The sequence below is a fragment of the Mauremys reevesii genome, linkage group 6 (assembly GCF_016161935.1).
Source record: "Mauremys reevesii isolate NIE-2019 linkage group 6, ASM1616193v1, whole genome shotgun sequence".
NCBI classification, from domain to species: Eukaryota; Metazoa; Chordata; order Testudines; family Geoemydidae; genus Mauremys; species Mauremys reevesii.
This window is the reverse complement of record NC_052628.1, coordinates 27,800,367-27,818,829: the sequence shown is the minus strand read 5'-3', so window position 1 is coordinate 27,818,829 and position 18,463 is coordinate 27,800,367. Positions and strand designations below refer to the sequence as shown.

The 18,463-nt window shown below is 39.0% G+C and overlaps 1 protein-coding gene across 3 annotated transcripts in view; it reads left to right on the top strand.

Annotated features, from left to right (window-relative positions):
- The window catches only part of OXCT1 (3-oxoacid CoA-transferase 1), a 133,307-nt gene that overhangs the window by 49,301 nt on the left and 65,543 nt on the right, over positions 1-18,463 (top strand). For all 3 annotated transcript variants that reach the window (XM_039543905.1, XM_039543904.1, XM_039543903.1), the window contains one exon: positions 6,160-6,220. In XM_039543905.1, the coding sequence (XP_039399839.1) occupies positions 6,160-6,220 (61 nt within the window). The remainder of the gene's footprint in view (positions 1-6,159; positions 6,221-18,463) is intronic.

Genomic DNA, 18,463 nt, shown 5'->3' with positions numbered 1-18,463 from the left:
CTTACTTCTATATCTCCCACATTCCTGAAGCACAGTTAATATCAGGAATACTTCACTTGGAGAGGAGATCTGAAAGCTCTGCTTCCCCATTTGACAGCAACTGAGGAGAGGAGGAAACATCTCTGGTTTAGGAAGAGAAGCCAAGATTTGATCATCTTTGCTCCTTTCTGCAAATTTCCAACTATCAGATTGCCAGATCAAGTAACCTAATTGTAAACTAATGGTATCCCTCAGCCTGAGAGTAGAGAGCAGTCCTACTACAGATACTCTGATTTTTTTATCCCAAGGCCTACCAGGAACACCTCAAAGGGAAAATTGCAATAGACTATAGTAGACTTATTTTACCTACTGTGTGGCCTGATGCTCCATTCTGACATGTTTTCAGTACCAACAGGGTCCATTCCACCCACATTATTGCCTTGAGATTTATGACCTCCACTCTAAATGAACTGAACTGTTTCTGGTATTGACTGTGACTCAGTGGCTACAGGAGCAGTTTGCTTATTGGGGTTTGCCACATTTTAACAGTGGATTCCCTATGCCTTTGCCACCTTTCTGCCACCCAGCTAGGCTGTCGCTCACCTTCAGGCTAAGGGCAGAAGTGAAAGTGTTTTTCTGTTGCACTCTAAAGGATGGATTAAGGTATATTTAATAGATTTTAAGGCCAGAAAGGACCAGTGTGATCTTCTAATCTGACTTCCTGCATATAAACTATAATATTTTACCAACTGATTCCTGCGTTTAGCCCAACAATGTGTGGTTGAACTGCAGCATGTCTTCCAGGAAGAAGGATTGAGACAGGATTGCTGAAAAAGGTCTTGTTTTGTAGTCTGCAGCATTTTTGTTTAAAACAGCAAATTGTAGCTGCATTGTCTCCAAACGTACTGAGCAGACTACAGTTCTAGACAGCCTTTGCCTAGCAAGCCTGGTCTCCCTAATAGATACCAATGTCAATTACAGTGCAACATTACCAGGATAATGTCCAAAATATTCTAATGCCTTAAAGAGGACCAACTAATCCAAGCTTTGGATCTGATTAAACCAGGGGAGTGTAAATTACTCCTTCCTCTGCCAGCTATGACAAGGATGAACACAGAAGAATTTCATTTCATTGCTTTAGGGTAGATGTGCCCTCTGGATAGCAAGGAAAACTTCAGTTCTCACTAGTGCATCCCAGGAACTCTGCTAGTTGGAGCTTCCTTAGAGAGCTGCTATATGAGTGGATATTCCAGGTGCTCCGGTCGTGCTCCCTGTTCACAGAATATCAGGGTTGGAAGGGACCTCAGGAGGTCATCTAGTCCAACCCCCTGCTCAAAGCAGGAGCAGTCACCAACTAAATCATCCCAGCCAGGGCTTCGTCAAGCCTGACCTTAAAAACCTCTAAGGAAGGAGATTCCACCACCTCCCTAGGTAACCCATTCCAGTGCTTCTCCACCCTCCTAGTGAAAATGTTTTTTCTAATATCCAACCTAAACCTCCCACACTGCAACTTGAGACTATTACTCCTTGTTCTGTCATCTGCTACCACTGAGAACAGTCTAGATCCATCCTCTTTGGAACCACCTTTCAGGTAGTTGAAAGCAGCTATCAAATCCCCCCTCATTCTTCTCTTCCACAGACTAAATAATCCCAGTTCCCTCTGTGCCACCAATCCTGCCTTCTCTATGCTACCATCCTCGCTTCCTCTGTTCTACCAGCCCCACCTCCTCTCTTCACAAGCCCTGCTGCATTTAAGCCACCAACCTAGCCAATACCACTCAGTTTTGGTGCTGTTCTGGCCCTTGCTGGTCCTCTCCACTGCACATGGAGCTGCGATGCTTTGCGCCAGCACAAGGACCCATTTTTCAGGGAGCTCTGCTACTTGTGAATTTAGCCTATGGCATGACTTTAAACACCATTGTGTACAGATTGGATGCAAGTTGTTTAGGGCCTTTATAAGCTACAAGCAACTGGTTTCAGCTACCTTTTTCCTTCATGATGATTGCTCTTGACATGCACTGAGGCTATCTTAGATTTCAAAACCAGGAGAATGGATTTATTGATTTGGCTGGCATGTGTTTGCCTGTTGAGTCTGCTTGCTATCTAGATGACCTTAACAGCTATGCTCTACCCTGGACATTTTAAAATGTTTGCTTTAGATATATGGGCAATAAACAAGGATGAGGGAGAAAGATGCTTCCACTACTAACATCCTTTGTGAAGCTTTGTGTCTTTGATAAGTTTAAGGAAGTTGGCAGTTCAGGAAGGTTAAAAAACAATGTATGGTCTGGGTCCGTGCCTATAACAGTAAGCCTCTACAGAATGCTACCTTAAGGCCCTTCTGCATCTTCAGAGATTGTAATATGTCACTCACAAGGAGCCTCTAACCTAGAGTTGGAAAGATTAGATTTTTGTTGGGAAGCATGGATTTCACCATACACACTCCCACAAACTTAAAAAAAAATTCCCGGGGATAACTGAAATTTACAGATCAGTAAAATAAGAACAATTCTCTTGAGAACTTATTTTAGAGTTTGATTTAAAGATATTGACTTTGTCTATTTTGGCACATGAGGCTGACAATTTGTGTTTTAATGGTTATCAAGCTTTAACTTTTTGAATCTCAGTATCTTCTATCGTTAAATAATTGTCTGCCCTCTCAATTTCCTGCAACTGTGAAAAATTAAATTGATAAAAATAAAAAAGTATAAAATAAACATTGATGTTATCTGTCACAATTATATATAAAATTGAAATCTGCCAATCCAACCCATAACTTTCAAATTGGTATGATCAGTGAGTGTCCCCACTATAGATATGCAAATGAACATGTACTGCAGAAACCGTTGTCTGAAAAAGAATGTGTTATCAATTCAGTTTTTAAAGCTCACTTGTGCACTCCTATATGTATATGTGTATTTCCACACAACTAGTGAAAATCGGACACTATGCATGTGTATGCAAGTGCAGTAACTGAATTTACAAGCTACATAGCAGCTGGGGATATGAGGCTGAGTGTTCAAGCCCATAGGCAACACCTGACTTTGTTAGCTTTTAACACACTGCAGCTATTTATGTGACTGTATTAGTATTTATGTGAATGTATTTTTTTCCCCACAGTGATATTGGAAAACTTTTGATTTCTTGGAGTGAAACCTTTGAATTGCATCTAATTTTTACATCACAGATACCATTTTCAGATTTCTCTTTAGCTTTTTATTTTTTGTGACAAAACTCCCCAAATTCAACGTACATTTTAGTACATAAACATTTTCCCTGCTAAATGTGATACCTCGATATTAAAACTAAGATGCTTTTTATTGTCTGTCCATGTCTGTGCTTAATATTGCTTGTTTTTTATTTGCTTGGAAACTTTGCTCCCATTTTAAGTTCATGGCAAAGCTCCCACTGACTTCAGTAGGACCACCTGGACGATAATACACTTAATACTTGAGATGCATTTGTTGTGTTTTGCTATACAAGGTTTGTTTATAATAAAGCTTTAATACAGAAGATTAATAGAAAATTGATCTGTTTACATTAGTCAGATTCTAATGAAATTAGACCAAATAATCAACAAGAATGCCTATGTTATCAGACTCCTATTGATGTAATGCTATTATGTAAAAATATTACTTTCCAGATCAGATTTTGAAAACAAAAAACATTAAAATTCTGGCAAAATCAAATTTAAGTTTTTCCCTTAATTTCACTATTTAAAAATGTTACCACTTCACCATTATCAGACATGATTATTTTTAGCATACTTAACAGGATAAAGTTTGGCAAGCCTAATAAAAGGAATTCTTCTTGCAACATAAATGTTATCCTTCTAAGCTGGGTGGGTCTAAGTATAGCTAGAAAAATATGGGTTAGTTTACTGGCATCACAAACCTTTCTTTGGTCTCCAAACTATTGGCATCAATCTCTCCCAATAACAAGGAGACTCAAAGGTTACTATCAGAATGCTATTCAAATGGTTAGAACCAGATAGAAGCACTGATACTGGAATGCTGTTCAGAATCTGGAAATATTAAATAAAATTAATGGGGAATCAAACTACATCTCTAGAAAATCCTTGGAAACCCAAGGATCTCAATGGTATTTTGCCTTGGAGAGTTATTGTAAAACCTCAGTTTTTCAATGGATCAGTGAGTGAACCTTCTGAAAGATGACTTTTGGTCTAATTCTGATTTCATATTGCTATAAATCTGGAGTAAGGCCATTGAAATCAGTAGTTTCACAGGTGTAAAAACTTACATAAATGAGATTGTATGCAGTGTTGTTGTAGCCATGTTGGTCCCAGTATATTAGAGACAGGGTGGCTGAGGTAATATCTTTCATTGGACCAGCGTCTTTGATTAGAGCTTGTCTCTCTCACCAACAGAAGTTGGTCCAGTAAAAGATATAAATGAGTTTGGCAACTTCCTTAAGCCTTGTCTACACTTACAGCGGTATGTAGAGTACATTAGTTACGCAGTTACACTCATTTCAGTGTGTAGATTTCACTGCGCTGGCGAAAAGCTCTGGCATTGGGGAGGCACCAGAGAGATGCTCCAGCAGCTGGAGAGCGGTGTAGACATGGGAGGTACTGCATGGGCATGTAGAGAGCCACGTAGGATGTATACCCGAGGGTTCAGGAACGTAGGGTACTCTATTCACCTAAACTATGCCTCACTGCCTATGCTACTATTGATACCCTTGCTAGCTGAGCATGCAGTGTCTGTACTCTACGTGCTGCTGTCAGATGCTATAAGATGAAATATCTTTTTTTCTCCTTTAGTCTCTTCCAGAGATTTTATAGTTGCTGGTTAATGTTAATAAAACAATTTCCATCTCTGTATTTGGCCTTGGACTGTTAAGTTGTTTTCACTCCATCTTAGTACTACATTAGAAACCAGAAAGAAACTGTCGAGCATGCTGTCATGGCATTTGGCACAACATAAAAAACCAGAAGGGGGCAGTGGAAGCCCAAAGTTCAGCATGGTAAAAGCAAGTGAAGGGTGAAGAGACAAGGAGTAAAGACTTGGAAATTAGGGCTGGCCAGAAAACAACTCAATTTTTGCCAGACATTGCAAGGTTTCGAAATTTGTTTTCATTTCAATGTGGAACAAAAACAAGAACTTTCAAAAATTTTCACCAAAAATGAGAGAGAGAGAGAGAGAGAGAGAGAGACTCCAGAGTAGCCAATAGCTTGGTATTTAGGGCTCTCAGCTAGGACGTGAAACACTCATAGTCAAGTTCCTGCTCTGAACTGGACAGAGCAGGGACTTGAACCTGGGTCTGACATGTACACTGGGCTAAAGAGGAGACTGACTGACTCTTTCTGTGTCTGATTTCCATTCTGGACCTGAGAAACTTTCTTGATGAAATGTTCACTGAAACACTTTGTTTCTGATGGAAAAAAGTTGCTGCAGAATTTTATTGACTGCATTGGAAAGTAGAATGTACTTAGTATTATGGCCCAAAATTTTGCAAAGGAAGTGTTGTTTTCTGAAAAGTAGCATCTCAGATGTAGGTGTGGAGGTGGCTCAATAGATTTTTTTTTTTTCTTTCTGGTAAGATCTGGGTTCGAGTTGTGGTTAAGTCATAAGGGAAAGTGTTTGATTTGTTTGTCTTACTCCCTAGATGCCATTTTTCCACGTTACAAAAATAATACATAGGGAAATTTGTCACAGCTGGCAGGCTTGGTTTGAGAAAGTCCCAGGATTAGCATGGCAGAGATTCCCATGTGCCATGTAAGTGATGTTTTGAAGTCATGCGTGGGACCTTAGTGGTTTATAGGCTTCCTGCTGGTCCTCTGCACAGGAGTGAATTTTGTCAACAGGCATTAGTGCAACCAGGGGGAATATTGCACAGAGCATACTGCCGCTGGCTCTGAACAATTAAATAAGTGAGTTTATCAATTGAATATTTAATTGCAAAAAATAATGTGGCCATTAAAAGTCATGGAAAGCTGTAAAGAACATGTGATTTATCAAAATGTAACATATTTTCATATGCTTTTTATAAAATGCTGTTATGGTTTTCTCCTCTCTTCTACTAGCAATTTTATCCAGTGCTATCTGAAAGAAAACAGTTATTTTACAGGAACATGTTGTAATAGCCTAATTCTGAAATGGATATGCTTATAATTTTACTCTTACTGTTAATTATTTTCTCCTTCCTTTTCTGTGATAGGAAAACGGCAAGAAACTTCAACCAACCTATGTGCAAAGCTGCCAAAACAACTGTGGTAGAGGTAAGCATGAGCAATGTTTTCTGTGTAACTGTTGCTTATTCCAGAGTACAATCATTATATTGTCAGGTAATTCTAAAGCTAAACTAAGGTCACTTGATTGTATACAGTAATTTACAAAACAATGGGTCAAAGAAAGATTCACTGTTACATTGTAACTACTGTTTTGTTATGTAAGCTTTGATATGTGCCTTATGCATTTCTGCCTTCACTGCTGGGAAAACTTTTCTGATCACTCTAGAACATGTGCATAACCTACCGACCAAGACCCATTGCAGGTTCAAGCTTGCCACCACTGCTGGAATACTATGTCCAGCTCTAGTGCCCACAATTTGAGAAGGATGTGGATAAATTGGAGAGAGTTCGGAGAAGACCCATGTGAATGATTGAAGTATTGGAAAACATGCCTTATAGTGATTGAGCTCTTTCAGTCTATCGATTTAGCTTAACAAACAAAAGGTTAAGGGGTGATTTGATAAGTCTGTAAATATCTACATGGGGAACAAATATTTGATAATGAGCTCTTCAATCTAGCAAAGAAAGGCATAATACAATCCAATGGCTGGAAGCTGAAGCTAGATAAATTCAGACTGGAAATGAGGCATACATTTTTAATGGTGCAAGTAAGTAACCATAGGAACAATTTACCAAGAGTCATGGTGAATTCGCCATCACTGACCATTTTAAAATCAAGAGTGGATGTTTTTCTAAAAGAAATACTCTAGGAATTATTTTTGAGAAGTTTTATAGCCTGTGTTGTATGGGAGGTGAGACTAGATGATCACAATAGAACCTTCTAGCCTTTCAATCTATAAATCTATGCATGTAAGACAAGTGGGCAATGGCTAATATAACCTTGCTTTTTGGCCCTGATCTTACATTTTAGAACCACCTGTGTGGAGTCATATTGACTTTAGAAGGAAATGCCTGCAAACGGATCTGATACAGGATCTGGGCCTGTCTGCTCAGCTGATACAGTAATTTGAAAAACTGCACGTACATCAAAACTTCCGTAATCCACATTTCGCTAAATTACATAATCTGCAGGAAAAAAGTGATCTCTCCCCACCTCTCAGCAAAGGTGTAATTGTGGATGCTATCGTGTGGGCTTTATGTGACTAAGATTTCATTACTTTTACAAACTAAAATGCAGTATGCTTACTAGTCTGCTATAAAGTATTGTCGTAATTCAAACTAACAACTGACAAAATAAGAGAAGAGATTACTTTTGTGATACATTTTCTTTCTGTTCTGCTTGCTAATTTGCAATGGAATTCCAATGTTCATTAAATGCAAATTAAGGCAAACATACCCACCTTTGTTCAAGATTGGTCTGTTTCACCAAGTTGGTGCTATGTAAGTTTTGAACATGCATTTTTCATAGAATCATAGACTTTAAGGTCAGAAGGGACCATTATGATCATCTAGTCTGACCTCCTGCACAATGCAGGCCACAGAATCTCACCCACCCACTCCTGTATCAAACCTGTGTCTGAGCCATTGAAGTCCGCAAATCATGGTTTAAAGACATCAAGGTGCAGAGAATCTTCCAGCAAGTGACCCATGCCCCACACTGCAGAGGAAGGCGAAAAACCCCCAGGGCTTCTGCCAATCTGCCCTGGAGGAAAATTCCTTCCCGACCCCAAATATGGCGATCAGCTAAACCCTGAGCATGTGGGCAAGACTCACCAGCCAGACACCCAGGAAAGAATTCTCTGTAGTAACTCAGATCCCACCCCATCTAACATCCAATCACAAGCCATTGGGCATATTTACCGCTAGTAGTCAAAGACAAATTAATTGCCAAAATTAGGCTATCCCATTATACCATCCCCTCCATAAACTTATGAAGTTTAGTCTTGAAGCCAGATATGTCTTTTGCCCCCACTACTCCCCTTGGAAGGCTGTTCCAGAACTTCCCTCCTCTGATGGTTAGAAACCTTCGTCTAACATCATAAAACTTTAAAACTTCACACCTAATGCTGCTATACACATTTTACCATGATATTACTGATCAGCAAGTTATGAGTTCTCAAATGATACCTCACAAGGCATACTTTGCACAAAGATTATTGTGATCATGTGGAGGGTGTGAATACAGGGGTGCATTGTGGCACACTGTATTTGCACCACTTTAGATTTTTGCAAAGATTTGTGCCTGTCTGAACATTTCTGGAAAGTAAATTTTGGAACCGGAACTGAAACTTTTTTTGTTTTGTGGTCATGCAATTCAATCAAAGCAAACAATATTCGGTCACTTGCCAGTCATACTGCTTGATTATTGAGTACTCACAGTGCACAGTTTATGAACAGCACAGAACAAAAATTGTTTTCACAAAGTTTTTCAATTTCAAAATTGAAGCTGGATGTAGCAATGAATTATTCAGTCCCTTCTAGCCTACTCTGTCCCTGCCTGTTATGCATTGGTATTTAGAGAGTGGCTGTGGAGCAGAGACTTTTCTTCTATTCCCACATTGCATCCCCTCTTTCTGCTTCCAGGAAAATTTCTCTACCCACAGATGAAGGGGCAGAATTTTCTTCTCAACAAACAGATACCATATGAATTTCTCACTGCTATAATTCCATAATTCCAGACTAGTTGTTAGATCTGTCATAAACTATAGCTGCCTTCGGTCCTTCAACACTTGCACTGCCATCAACTACTGACAGTGCTCTATGCAAGATGGCACATCTGCATTATTTTTCAGCAATTTTACAGAAGAATAAATAGGAGGGTGGGAAAGACTCCACTGTCATAACCAAAGTCAGAGCAATTAGATATTTTGTCTCCTCTGTGCATCCAGACATGTGATGCCAGAAGCAGGTCTTCTGACTCATAATCACCAAAGAGCAATGCATGTGACTGTGACAGAAATCAGTTGCACATCTCTGTGTATTTATGGATTCTTTTTTGAGTCACTGGGCTTTTTTTCATTAATACAGACTATACATTTGTATAAGTTTATACAATTCTTTGTCTATGGTGCTGTAGATAATTTTTAGCTTCTTCCCCTCAGTATTTATATGTTTGACTTCTTTTATCCACTTTTCAGACAAACTCTCATTTTATTGAGGTATAATTAGGGATGGGTGTCATATTCCTTTGCACTTCCTAGGAGCATGAATACTATCATACTACTGGAGATGCTCTTCTCAGGGTATTTCCACCCTGGCCAAAAGCAGGAAATGTGTGAGGAATCAATCAGTCAGTGCATATGAGAACCTGTCTTTGCAAGATTTTGCACTGAGTTTTGAAGACTTCAGAGAGCATTGCACATGAATATGTGAAAGCAGAATTTATTCCTTAATATGTTGGTTCTTCTGCCATCCAGCTGAAGGTAGTGGGAGTTTTGACATTGATTTCAACTAGAGTAGGAACAGACCCTTAATTATTTTTTTTAAAATTCAGGGGAGAGGGAATTTGGCAGCAGTATAGGGGAAAAAAACCCATAGATATTGTTTAATGCTGAAGAGATGTAAATAATTAAACCATCTATTTTTCAGAGAGGATTTTGGAGAAGGAGAACCAAGATTATCACTGATATAAACTGGTGGTAACATACTCAACCTAGAGCTATTGACTTGAGAGCCCTTGGGGCAAATTTTCAGATATTGTCCTTCAGCATTGTTTTTTGCCAAAAATATCCTCTGGCCAACTTCAATCCTTTCATTTCAGTTTCTTTACTGGATCAGAAATGTCTTAACTGTAAGTTCCTGCTAGGGAAATACACAAGGTATTTACCGGCTTGAACAAATTTCTTCTAAACAGTTTGGTGTAAAACAGTATCCGTGGATAAAACCTGATACCATGTGTGATTATGGGGATCTTTGCTTAGACACATCCTCATCAGTCCTACACAGAAAGTTAGACTGCATGATTTCTAATTCAACTTGTACATGACCAGTACTGAAGGTCATAAAAAGGTATTAACTACACTACATAATGTATATAGATCATATGAACATTAAACTATAGCAGAGAAAAATCATTAAATGATCAAAGTTTTGACAATATCAGTTCCTCCTGGTTTGTCCCCCCCCCCACCCCCTGAAATGAAACTAAAACGCCAGAGGAGTTAAAGCTTATTCTGTTCCCTTTCAATTTGTTTCTATGCTTGCACCTAAAGTATTACATTCTGTATTTAAAATTTTCTTCTCATTATGTTCACATGTAAATACTCACTCTAACAATGTAATTACATATATAGCTCTGTGTGTGGATCTATTCCCCACTCAGAAAACCTCACTAACTCTGAGAAAGGGAACATTTTAAAATGTTTCCTCTACTAGAGTTAGGAAATATTTTACTAAAAAATGAAGTTACTGTGCCAAGTTTGGAGGCTACATTTAATCTTTAAAGTGTGAAACTGGGTTTTAGACCTTCTTTGTGCAATTCACAATACTGTACAGCCTTAAGTATAGAATTGCTATTCATCCTTCCATAACTGTGTGTGTGTGCGCGCGTGTGCGTGCGTGCATGCACAATAATACCAAGGTCTGATAGCACATTTAATCAGTAGATCTCAAAGAACTTTACGAGGGAGGTCAGGATCATTTCCTGACCTCCCTCGTAACTCTCTATGCAACTCTCTAGACTTATAGAACTTATCAGTTCTATAAGTCTAGAGAGTTGCATAGCTTAGTGGGCATCTAAAAGGCAAATGATGGTGTTACATCCAGGTCAAGTCCCTCTAACAGATCATCACCAATAGGACCCAACCTTTGGATCCTGCTTGTTCTGGGCAGAGCCCAGGCACTGTCTCTGCCTCTAGGTCTCCAGGGCACACTCCCACCCCTCCGAATCCTCACCACTCCTGAGAGTCTTTCCCCCACTCCTCCAGCCATCTCTCTCTGTTTCTGGCTATGAAATGGTTCCCCTTGCTCAGAGGGCATATCTCCTTTTAAAAAACAGGCTGAGACACTTTCCTCTGTCTTCCCTTTTGGTGATTTTCCCATGCTCCAACACCTCTGTGGGTTTTTCTGTGCAAAGAGTCATTAAAAGACAATGGTTAATCAGTAGCAACCCCATTGTTTTACCAGTGTAGAGCTATTCAGTTGTTGATGACCCTGTTTCAACTTCCCAAACGGTATCTGTTCGCTGTGTGCCAAGTCCCTGCTACAAATGGATGATCTAAGTCACAATCATATTGTTGACATAGATATATTCTCCAAACTGTCTTGGATGGAATCCCAAACTCTGGGAACTCATGTTAATGTTGGTTATAAAGTTATGGGCAATACCAAATTTTGAGGAATACTTTCTGACTATCACTATTATTTTTCCTATTCTTATACCGTCTGACTCGCCTCCTTTCAGCTCTCATAGGGCCTATCCTTATTTTCCCTTCTTCATATGCCTCTGTGATAGGAACTTGCTGTATTGTTGAAAGGGAATGGAGTAGCAAGGGTTTGTCATTCTAGCTTTTTTCCTCAACTATAAGAATATAAATTTACTTTTGTGAGGGTAGATTGTGGAGCAATCAGAGTACTATTGGATGGAAGCTCTTGGCTGTTGTGTTACCAGACAGCAAATGGGAAAGGAAAGTCAAGATGTGGTTAGGCATGGAGCATTTTTGTGAGAGCGAGCTTATCTTAGAACTAACTCTCTTGCAGTGCCATAGAAGTAGGTCAAGGGGCAGATTGAGCCAAATGAAGGAAGACTGGCAGGGAGAAAAGAGCTCTTGGACTAGATGACCTCCTGAGGTCCCTTCCAACCCTGAGATTCTATGATTCTATGACTGAAGACCTGGCTCTTGTAGTTGAACTCCATCAGGATCCAGCTCCCTCAGCTGGATCCTGATGTTCAAGGTAGTTTCCACAGGAAAAAGTCTGGACTCCTGTCACCCACTCACGTGCCTGGAAATATCTATCCTTTGCACATCAATAAAATGGCTGTATTCACAAACAAAACTTGTCTTTACCTGAAGGATGTTTTGAAACCAAGACCTCTGACTTGTCTGAGCTTCCCTTTCCTTTTTTTTTTCCTTCATATACCTTTTGAGGGTCAACTTTTCAAAGGTTCACCCTGGCAGCAAATGGAGGAGTAGAGTTGTGTGCGTAGTTAAAAGCACTTCGCCCACAGTGTGTTGACTTCTTGAAACCAATGTTAGTTGATTGTATTTGGCAGCATGCATTCAAGGTAAAGTGCTTCTATGCAAGAATTCCTACTATTCTGCAGCAATTTGTGCCTTCTGTCCTGAGAATATCAGCTAGAGTGGAGTGGAAGTAGTCAGCTGTCAAAACTATGAATGTTCCCAATCAAGCCCTAAGCCATCTGAAACTCACATTGTTACAAAATCTAATTCCCCACAAGGTTTACTGGAAACAGAATTCAGTCTTTAACGCGTTCACAAAGTTTGGGAGTGAAACTTGGCCAATTTGTGGCTTGTCAAACCTAGAGCTGGTGAGATAATTTTGGAAATTACTATGGAAAACCAGGAAATTTTTAATGAAACTTCTTGGTTGTTAGTGTTAGGCAAAAAGATTCTTTTCCCAAAGAATCAGGCAAGCACAGACAATACTGAAGGGGGTTTATTTACGGTACCGGGAAAACTGACAAGCAGCTTCAAAGATATGGTGCTATAGTGGCCAGTTATATACATTCTCTTATCAATTCATTTGCATTTATCTGTACATACAGAGACAGACATTGTTACAAGTCAAAAGAGAACCCTGAACAAAGATAAAAATAAGAACAGTACATACATATAGAGGCCATCCTAACTGCATCAAACGTCTATGACTACCTTGCGGGGGAAGGAGGCGGGGAAAGGAGGCGGGGGGTAGTGGTAGGGATGAGTGCTTACAAATATCCAGTGGGCTGTAAAGGGAGGGTTTATTCTGTACTAAGAACTAAGTTACTGGGCAGGCACTGACCATATAAGCTTATCAATTGTTTACAATTGTCAGTGCCGTTTGTGCTACTGAAATATTCCTGCTTGCTTGTCTGGACCCGATCCTGTTTTCCTCGCTGAACTGTCTATTTCCATGGTCATAAGCTTTGTTCTTTCTTACTGATAAGCTGAACTAAATTATCACGTATTGACAGAAACTATGTCCTTGCTTCTCAGCAGTTTCGGTCTTTTCTGCTGACTGAAGTTTAACTCCCTTCCTCACATTAGGTTTTTTGTTTTGGGGTTGATAAATTCCTTTGCTATAATAATGTGACATTCATGCTTTTGATGCAGTATCAGTTGAAACTACATGGACTTTCCCTTAGAGATTTTCACTTGTGGGTTTGGTATTAAACAAAACATCTTCACCTGTTTCTGTACCATACACTTGTATATCAGCAGCTGTGGGCTGATTAATTATAACAACTATGCCATATGTACATGTGTGTTATGAGAGAGAAGATTGGGGTTTGTCCTGTGAGTTTGTTAACTGAGCTACGGTTCTAAGCTGTACTTTTTAGGAGGTTGTGGCAATATGGCCTTTCCTTTCCAAACACACAGCCAAAACTCTCTTGTCCAAACTCTTTTCTCATGTCTCAGTTACTGCAACATTCTGTTTTCTGGCCTTGACAGATGAAATCTTGCCTTGCTCATATGCACTGAGAATACTGCTGCAAAGTTCATACACCCAGCCTGTAGCTTTGACCACATCACCTCTCTCTTTGAATCCCTCCTCTGGCTCTCCCTTCTCTATAATATCAAACGTAAGACTCAGTCTTCACTTTAAAGACCTTTTTGCAGCCTATCTCCACCCTATCTATGTTCACCTTGCCTATCACCTCTCTCATTTGCTATTGAGATGTCAGTTCCTGCCTTTGACTGACTTACAATATCAGCCTCTGTCCTCCATGTATTAAATGTTCAAACTATCACTTTGTGCTTTCCCCTGTGCTGGCCCTCATGCTTTGGAGGAACTCCGTGTAAACATCCGCAAAGCTCTCTCATTATCTGACTTCAGATTCCTCCTCAGAACTCTTCGTTTGCCAGGATGCCTACGGTGGCCTTGCTGGTGCTGTGCGGAGACCATAGCCTATCATGCTGACTGATATTGTCTCACCGTTTCCTCCCTTGTCTTTCAGCAACTCTTGTCTCTTGTTTTATACTTAGATTGTAAGGTCCTTGAGGCAGGAACAATCTTTTTGTTCTGTGTTTGTACAACACCTCCCACAATGGGATTCTGGCTCATGACTGAGGCTCCTTGCCACTGTGGTAATATGAATAATAAGAGTGTTTGAATTAGAAGCTTCAGAGTGTTAAAATGCACTGAGTGTGGAAACTTCTCACATTTAGTTATCATTATAAATACTGGGCCAGACTCTCAGCTGGTGTAAATTAGAATAGCTCCACTAAAGTCAGTAGACATCTGCCAGTTTACACCACCAGAGGATCTGGCCCACGTTCTCCAATTCCCGTTTTCTCTTCTAGCTTTTAATGTTTTTATATGAAGTTTTTGTTTTAGTGCTTCCAGGCCAAGATTTTCTTCTCTTCTGAGGAGGTTCTTGGTGCTTTTGAAAATTGGGCAGGTTCCAAAATATCGATGTGGGAGCCTAATTTTAGGCTTCCACTCTTGAAAACCTTGCTATTATTATTACTATTATTTGATCTTAAAGATTAATTGTAATATAAAGATTGTAATGTTATTTGACAGTGCCAGTAAAGTTTATCAGGAATGAGTTGGCAGCAAAGTATTTATATGCACAGAAATTATATCAATATTTTCTTCTCTATGTGTTCAGATTATCCCTGCCCTGAAGGGATAACTATATTATTTCTTTCTTTTTATAATACTCAGCACAATGGGGCCCCTATGCATACTAGGGCCTTTGGGCACTATCATAATATAAATAATAATAATAGATGGAGTATTTAAAATGTTTATAAACTAGCTGTCTGAATATCTAAGATCAGAGTACTCAATTCTTTTTGTTTGTTTTGTGGCAGGATTGCTAAATATAGCTTCCAGAGTAAACAGCATTTCCATCTAAAACATCACAATACAAAAAAGGTAGTGTTCTTCTCATAAAAATGCATTAAATAAAAATCATTAAACCCTGCATAGTTTCTCCGGTTGCTTAGGAACAGCCATCCACCTACGTCAGTGAGCTCTATTATCTCAAGTACAGTGAACCACATTGCACTGAGGGACAGAAACAGACTGATTGAAGTAAGTCATTTATATCATATTGTCTGTGCCAAACCATGGCATTGCTTTTATTGATAATAGTGAGAGATGAAAAAATTATTTTATGACCCAATACTGCAAAAAGCTTATGCACAAATATAACTATTCTCACATGAGTAGACTCACTTTCTAGAATCAAAATTCCTGGCCCCAGTGCCATGTTCCTAAAGCCTAAATTACCATGTAATGAATAAAGTAAATCTATCTACAGATTAAAACAACTGACCGTTAGAATCATAAATTTTTCAGAGCGACCTTATTTAACATGCTTCTAATCTGCAGTGGTGGGGTGGGGGAAATAGTGAAATTCAGGGTTTTTTGTTGTTTGGTATAATAAACCAGTCTCTCTTTAAAGGTAACCTTTAAATACAGGAGTCCAATTTAGCACTTCTCAGCTGGGGCACTGAATGTTTTGATATGAAGTGGTTAAAATTCATAGTAAATCAAATCCTTTCTGGCTATCTCTCAGTGAGACTCATTTGTGTGTGACGTGACAATGGAGTTCAAAGTTTTTGTTTTGTTTCTCCGTGTGTGTTTTGATTTTTTTAATTGATTCCTTTTGAACCGAGTATGAGGTTTCTGAGCATTACGCTCCAGATGTTTAATTTTGGGATCCATATGCAGATTTAGTGAACACAGTCTTCTAAGGAAAAAGAGCCCTGAGAGTCCTATAGTGTACTTCCCAAGATCTAATATGGTTCTGAAAAAGTAGTTACGCAGGAAAGTTTTGGGTGATCAATACACACTGGTCAAAACAATCCCGCACTCCAAAATATGGCGTGCATAATGATGACAAGTCTATAATTATTAATTATTTATAAAGCTAATTTCAGTTGTTCTTGGGAATTGAACTGACATCTCATTTACACAATTGACTTTATATCGTATATATTACCATAATCTACCAATGCTGTGCATGAGCCAAAAGACCTGGTGGTTTTTATAGGAAGACACTGAAAATGAGAAGGATTTTTGAAATGTTTGTCATTCACCATTTTGTTATTTGTGCAAACATGTACATATGAAGCGATGACCGTTACAAACAAGCAGGGCAGGGGGAGCAAGATGCAATAGTCAGTAGTCCACGAGTCTCTGCATCATAAAACCACATATTACGAAGAACTATGGTCCAGGAAGGAATGTGCCAGGTTCTTTCAGGGATCACTCATTCCTAGCGTTTCTTAACCTATTTTGGTTTAAATCAGCTCCCCTGTGTTAAAGTAATGAGGGGACAAAATAAATAACTTTTGTGTTTTCAGATGCAGTTTCCCAGTATAAATTGAGAAAGGTGTGGCATTCAAGGTTGAAATGCTACAGACCATTTGTCCATAGTGTGGACTACTGCATTTGGGCATGAAACAAAACAAACAAAATCTCAGATGGGCAGAATGTTAAGGTTTGAAAAGCAGCAGCCAAGTAACTATTTTATGAGACGTTGCATAGCATTTTAAAATATATAAGCACTTATCTCAGTTAGGTTTTAATCTTTCTGTCTCTCCACCTTCACCTAAATATGTTTTGAAAATGTAATTACTGAGTGAGGAAAATGACAGTTTAGGAAGGAATAGAGGATTAGAATATTAAGGACATCTTGGCTTTGTATCATGGATTTCTGAAGTGAGACTATTTATTGCTGTTGTGGGTGACTGTAGAAACACAGTAATAATCCCAGATGAAAGGAGGCCATTCACTTTTCTCTTTTTCTATCCACCCCACTTGATGGACATTTTGTACATTATTTTCAAATAAATACTATCTACCACTATATTTCCCAAGCCCACATTGAGTGTCTCTGTGAAATTGTGCTTTTTTCAATCCTGGATATGTTTCTCTGAATCAAATATTGGGTTGCTTTGTTCACTTTTCTATGATTAAATCACTGAGACACACCCACTTTACAAGAAGTTGTTTAACAATTCATTGACCCAAGAACAATCAAGCCATATCCCAGTTTTTTGTTTTGTTTTTGTTTTTTAGCTGGGCTAATATGCAATAGCTTAAATGTATTGGCTATCATTCCTTTATTTTATTTTATTTTTATTTAATTTTATTTTATTGAAGCAAGGAAAAGCAAAGACTAGAGGTAGGGTTTTTTTGTTTGTTTGGTTTGGTTTGGTTTTTTTTAGTGGCATGTTACAAATGCTTTGTCTCTGACAGGTGTAATTTGCACACCTACATTTTGAATTTTGTGAGTATATTTAGTACACATAGAATCTGGAAGTAGCAACTGACCTTTTCAGACTTGGGTGCCTAAGGCTAGACTCTCAAAGTGGCTGATTTTTCAGAGGTCCTGAGTACCAAGAGATCCAAATGAAGTGACAAGCACAGCAGGTACTTAGGTGTCTAAGTGATCTAAACTTCATACTAAAATAATTGCAGGTACAAAATTTATGCCTACAGTAATTTACTCCAACAAAACTGATGGCATGAAAAAATGGAGGCCTGAAAACTTGGCCTTTTGTATTGTATTTGATGACTTTCTGTCAGTCCTAGCCCCTGCAAACTGAAGAAAGACATCTATCGGCCAGTAGTTCAACCTGCTACTTTCACATCTGTTAAAATGAACCTATTCACATCTCTCCCCTCTGCTTGGCTCTGTCATTCCCATTCACTGAGGTGTGCTAATGAGCAACCCACCAGCTATAGATTACATGACAATTTTTTACTTTCTTCTATAACCTACTGTCTAGAAAAAAACCTTACTAGCTGAGACAAGTAGCAGACTCTTGATACTATAGGATTTGTAATAATTTTTTGCACTGGGGTGAGACATACTCTGGCGAGAATCATACTGTGGCTAGCTAAAGATTGTTGAGAGCTATGGAAAAAAATCTGAAACCTTAGACAGACTGACCAAACCGGAGAGGAAAAGACTCCTCAATAAATACCTTGAATATCAGCTGGTTTTGGGGGGAGGTTTGTTTTTTGTGCGATAAGTAGATTAGGCTGGGCTCTCTTGTACCCACATTCTTGCTACTGGAGACATATATTTAAATGCAGCAAAGAGTATATATATATTTAAATGAACAGACTAGCACGTGCCTATGAAAGGAGATACGCAGTGGTGGTGTAGCCAGGTCGCTCCCAGGATATTAGAAAGCCAAGGTGGGA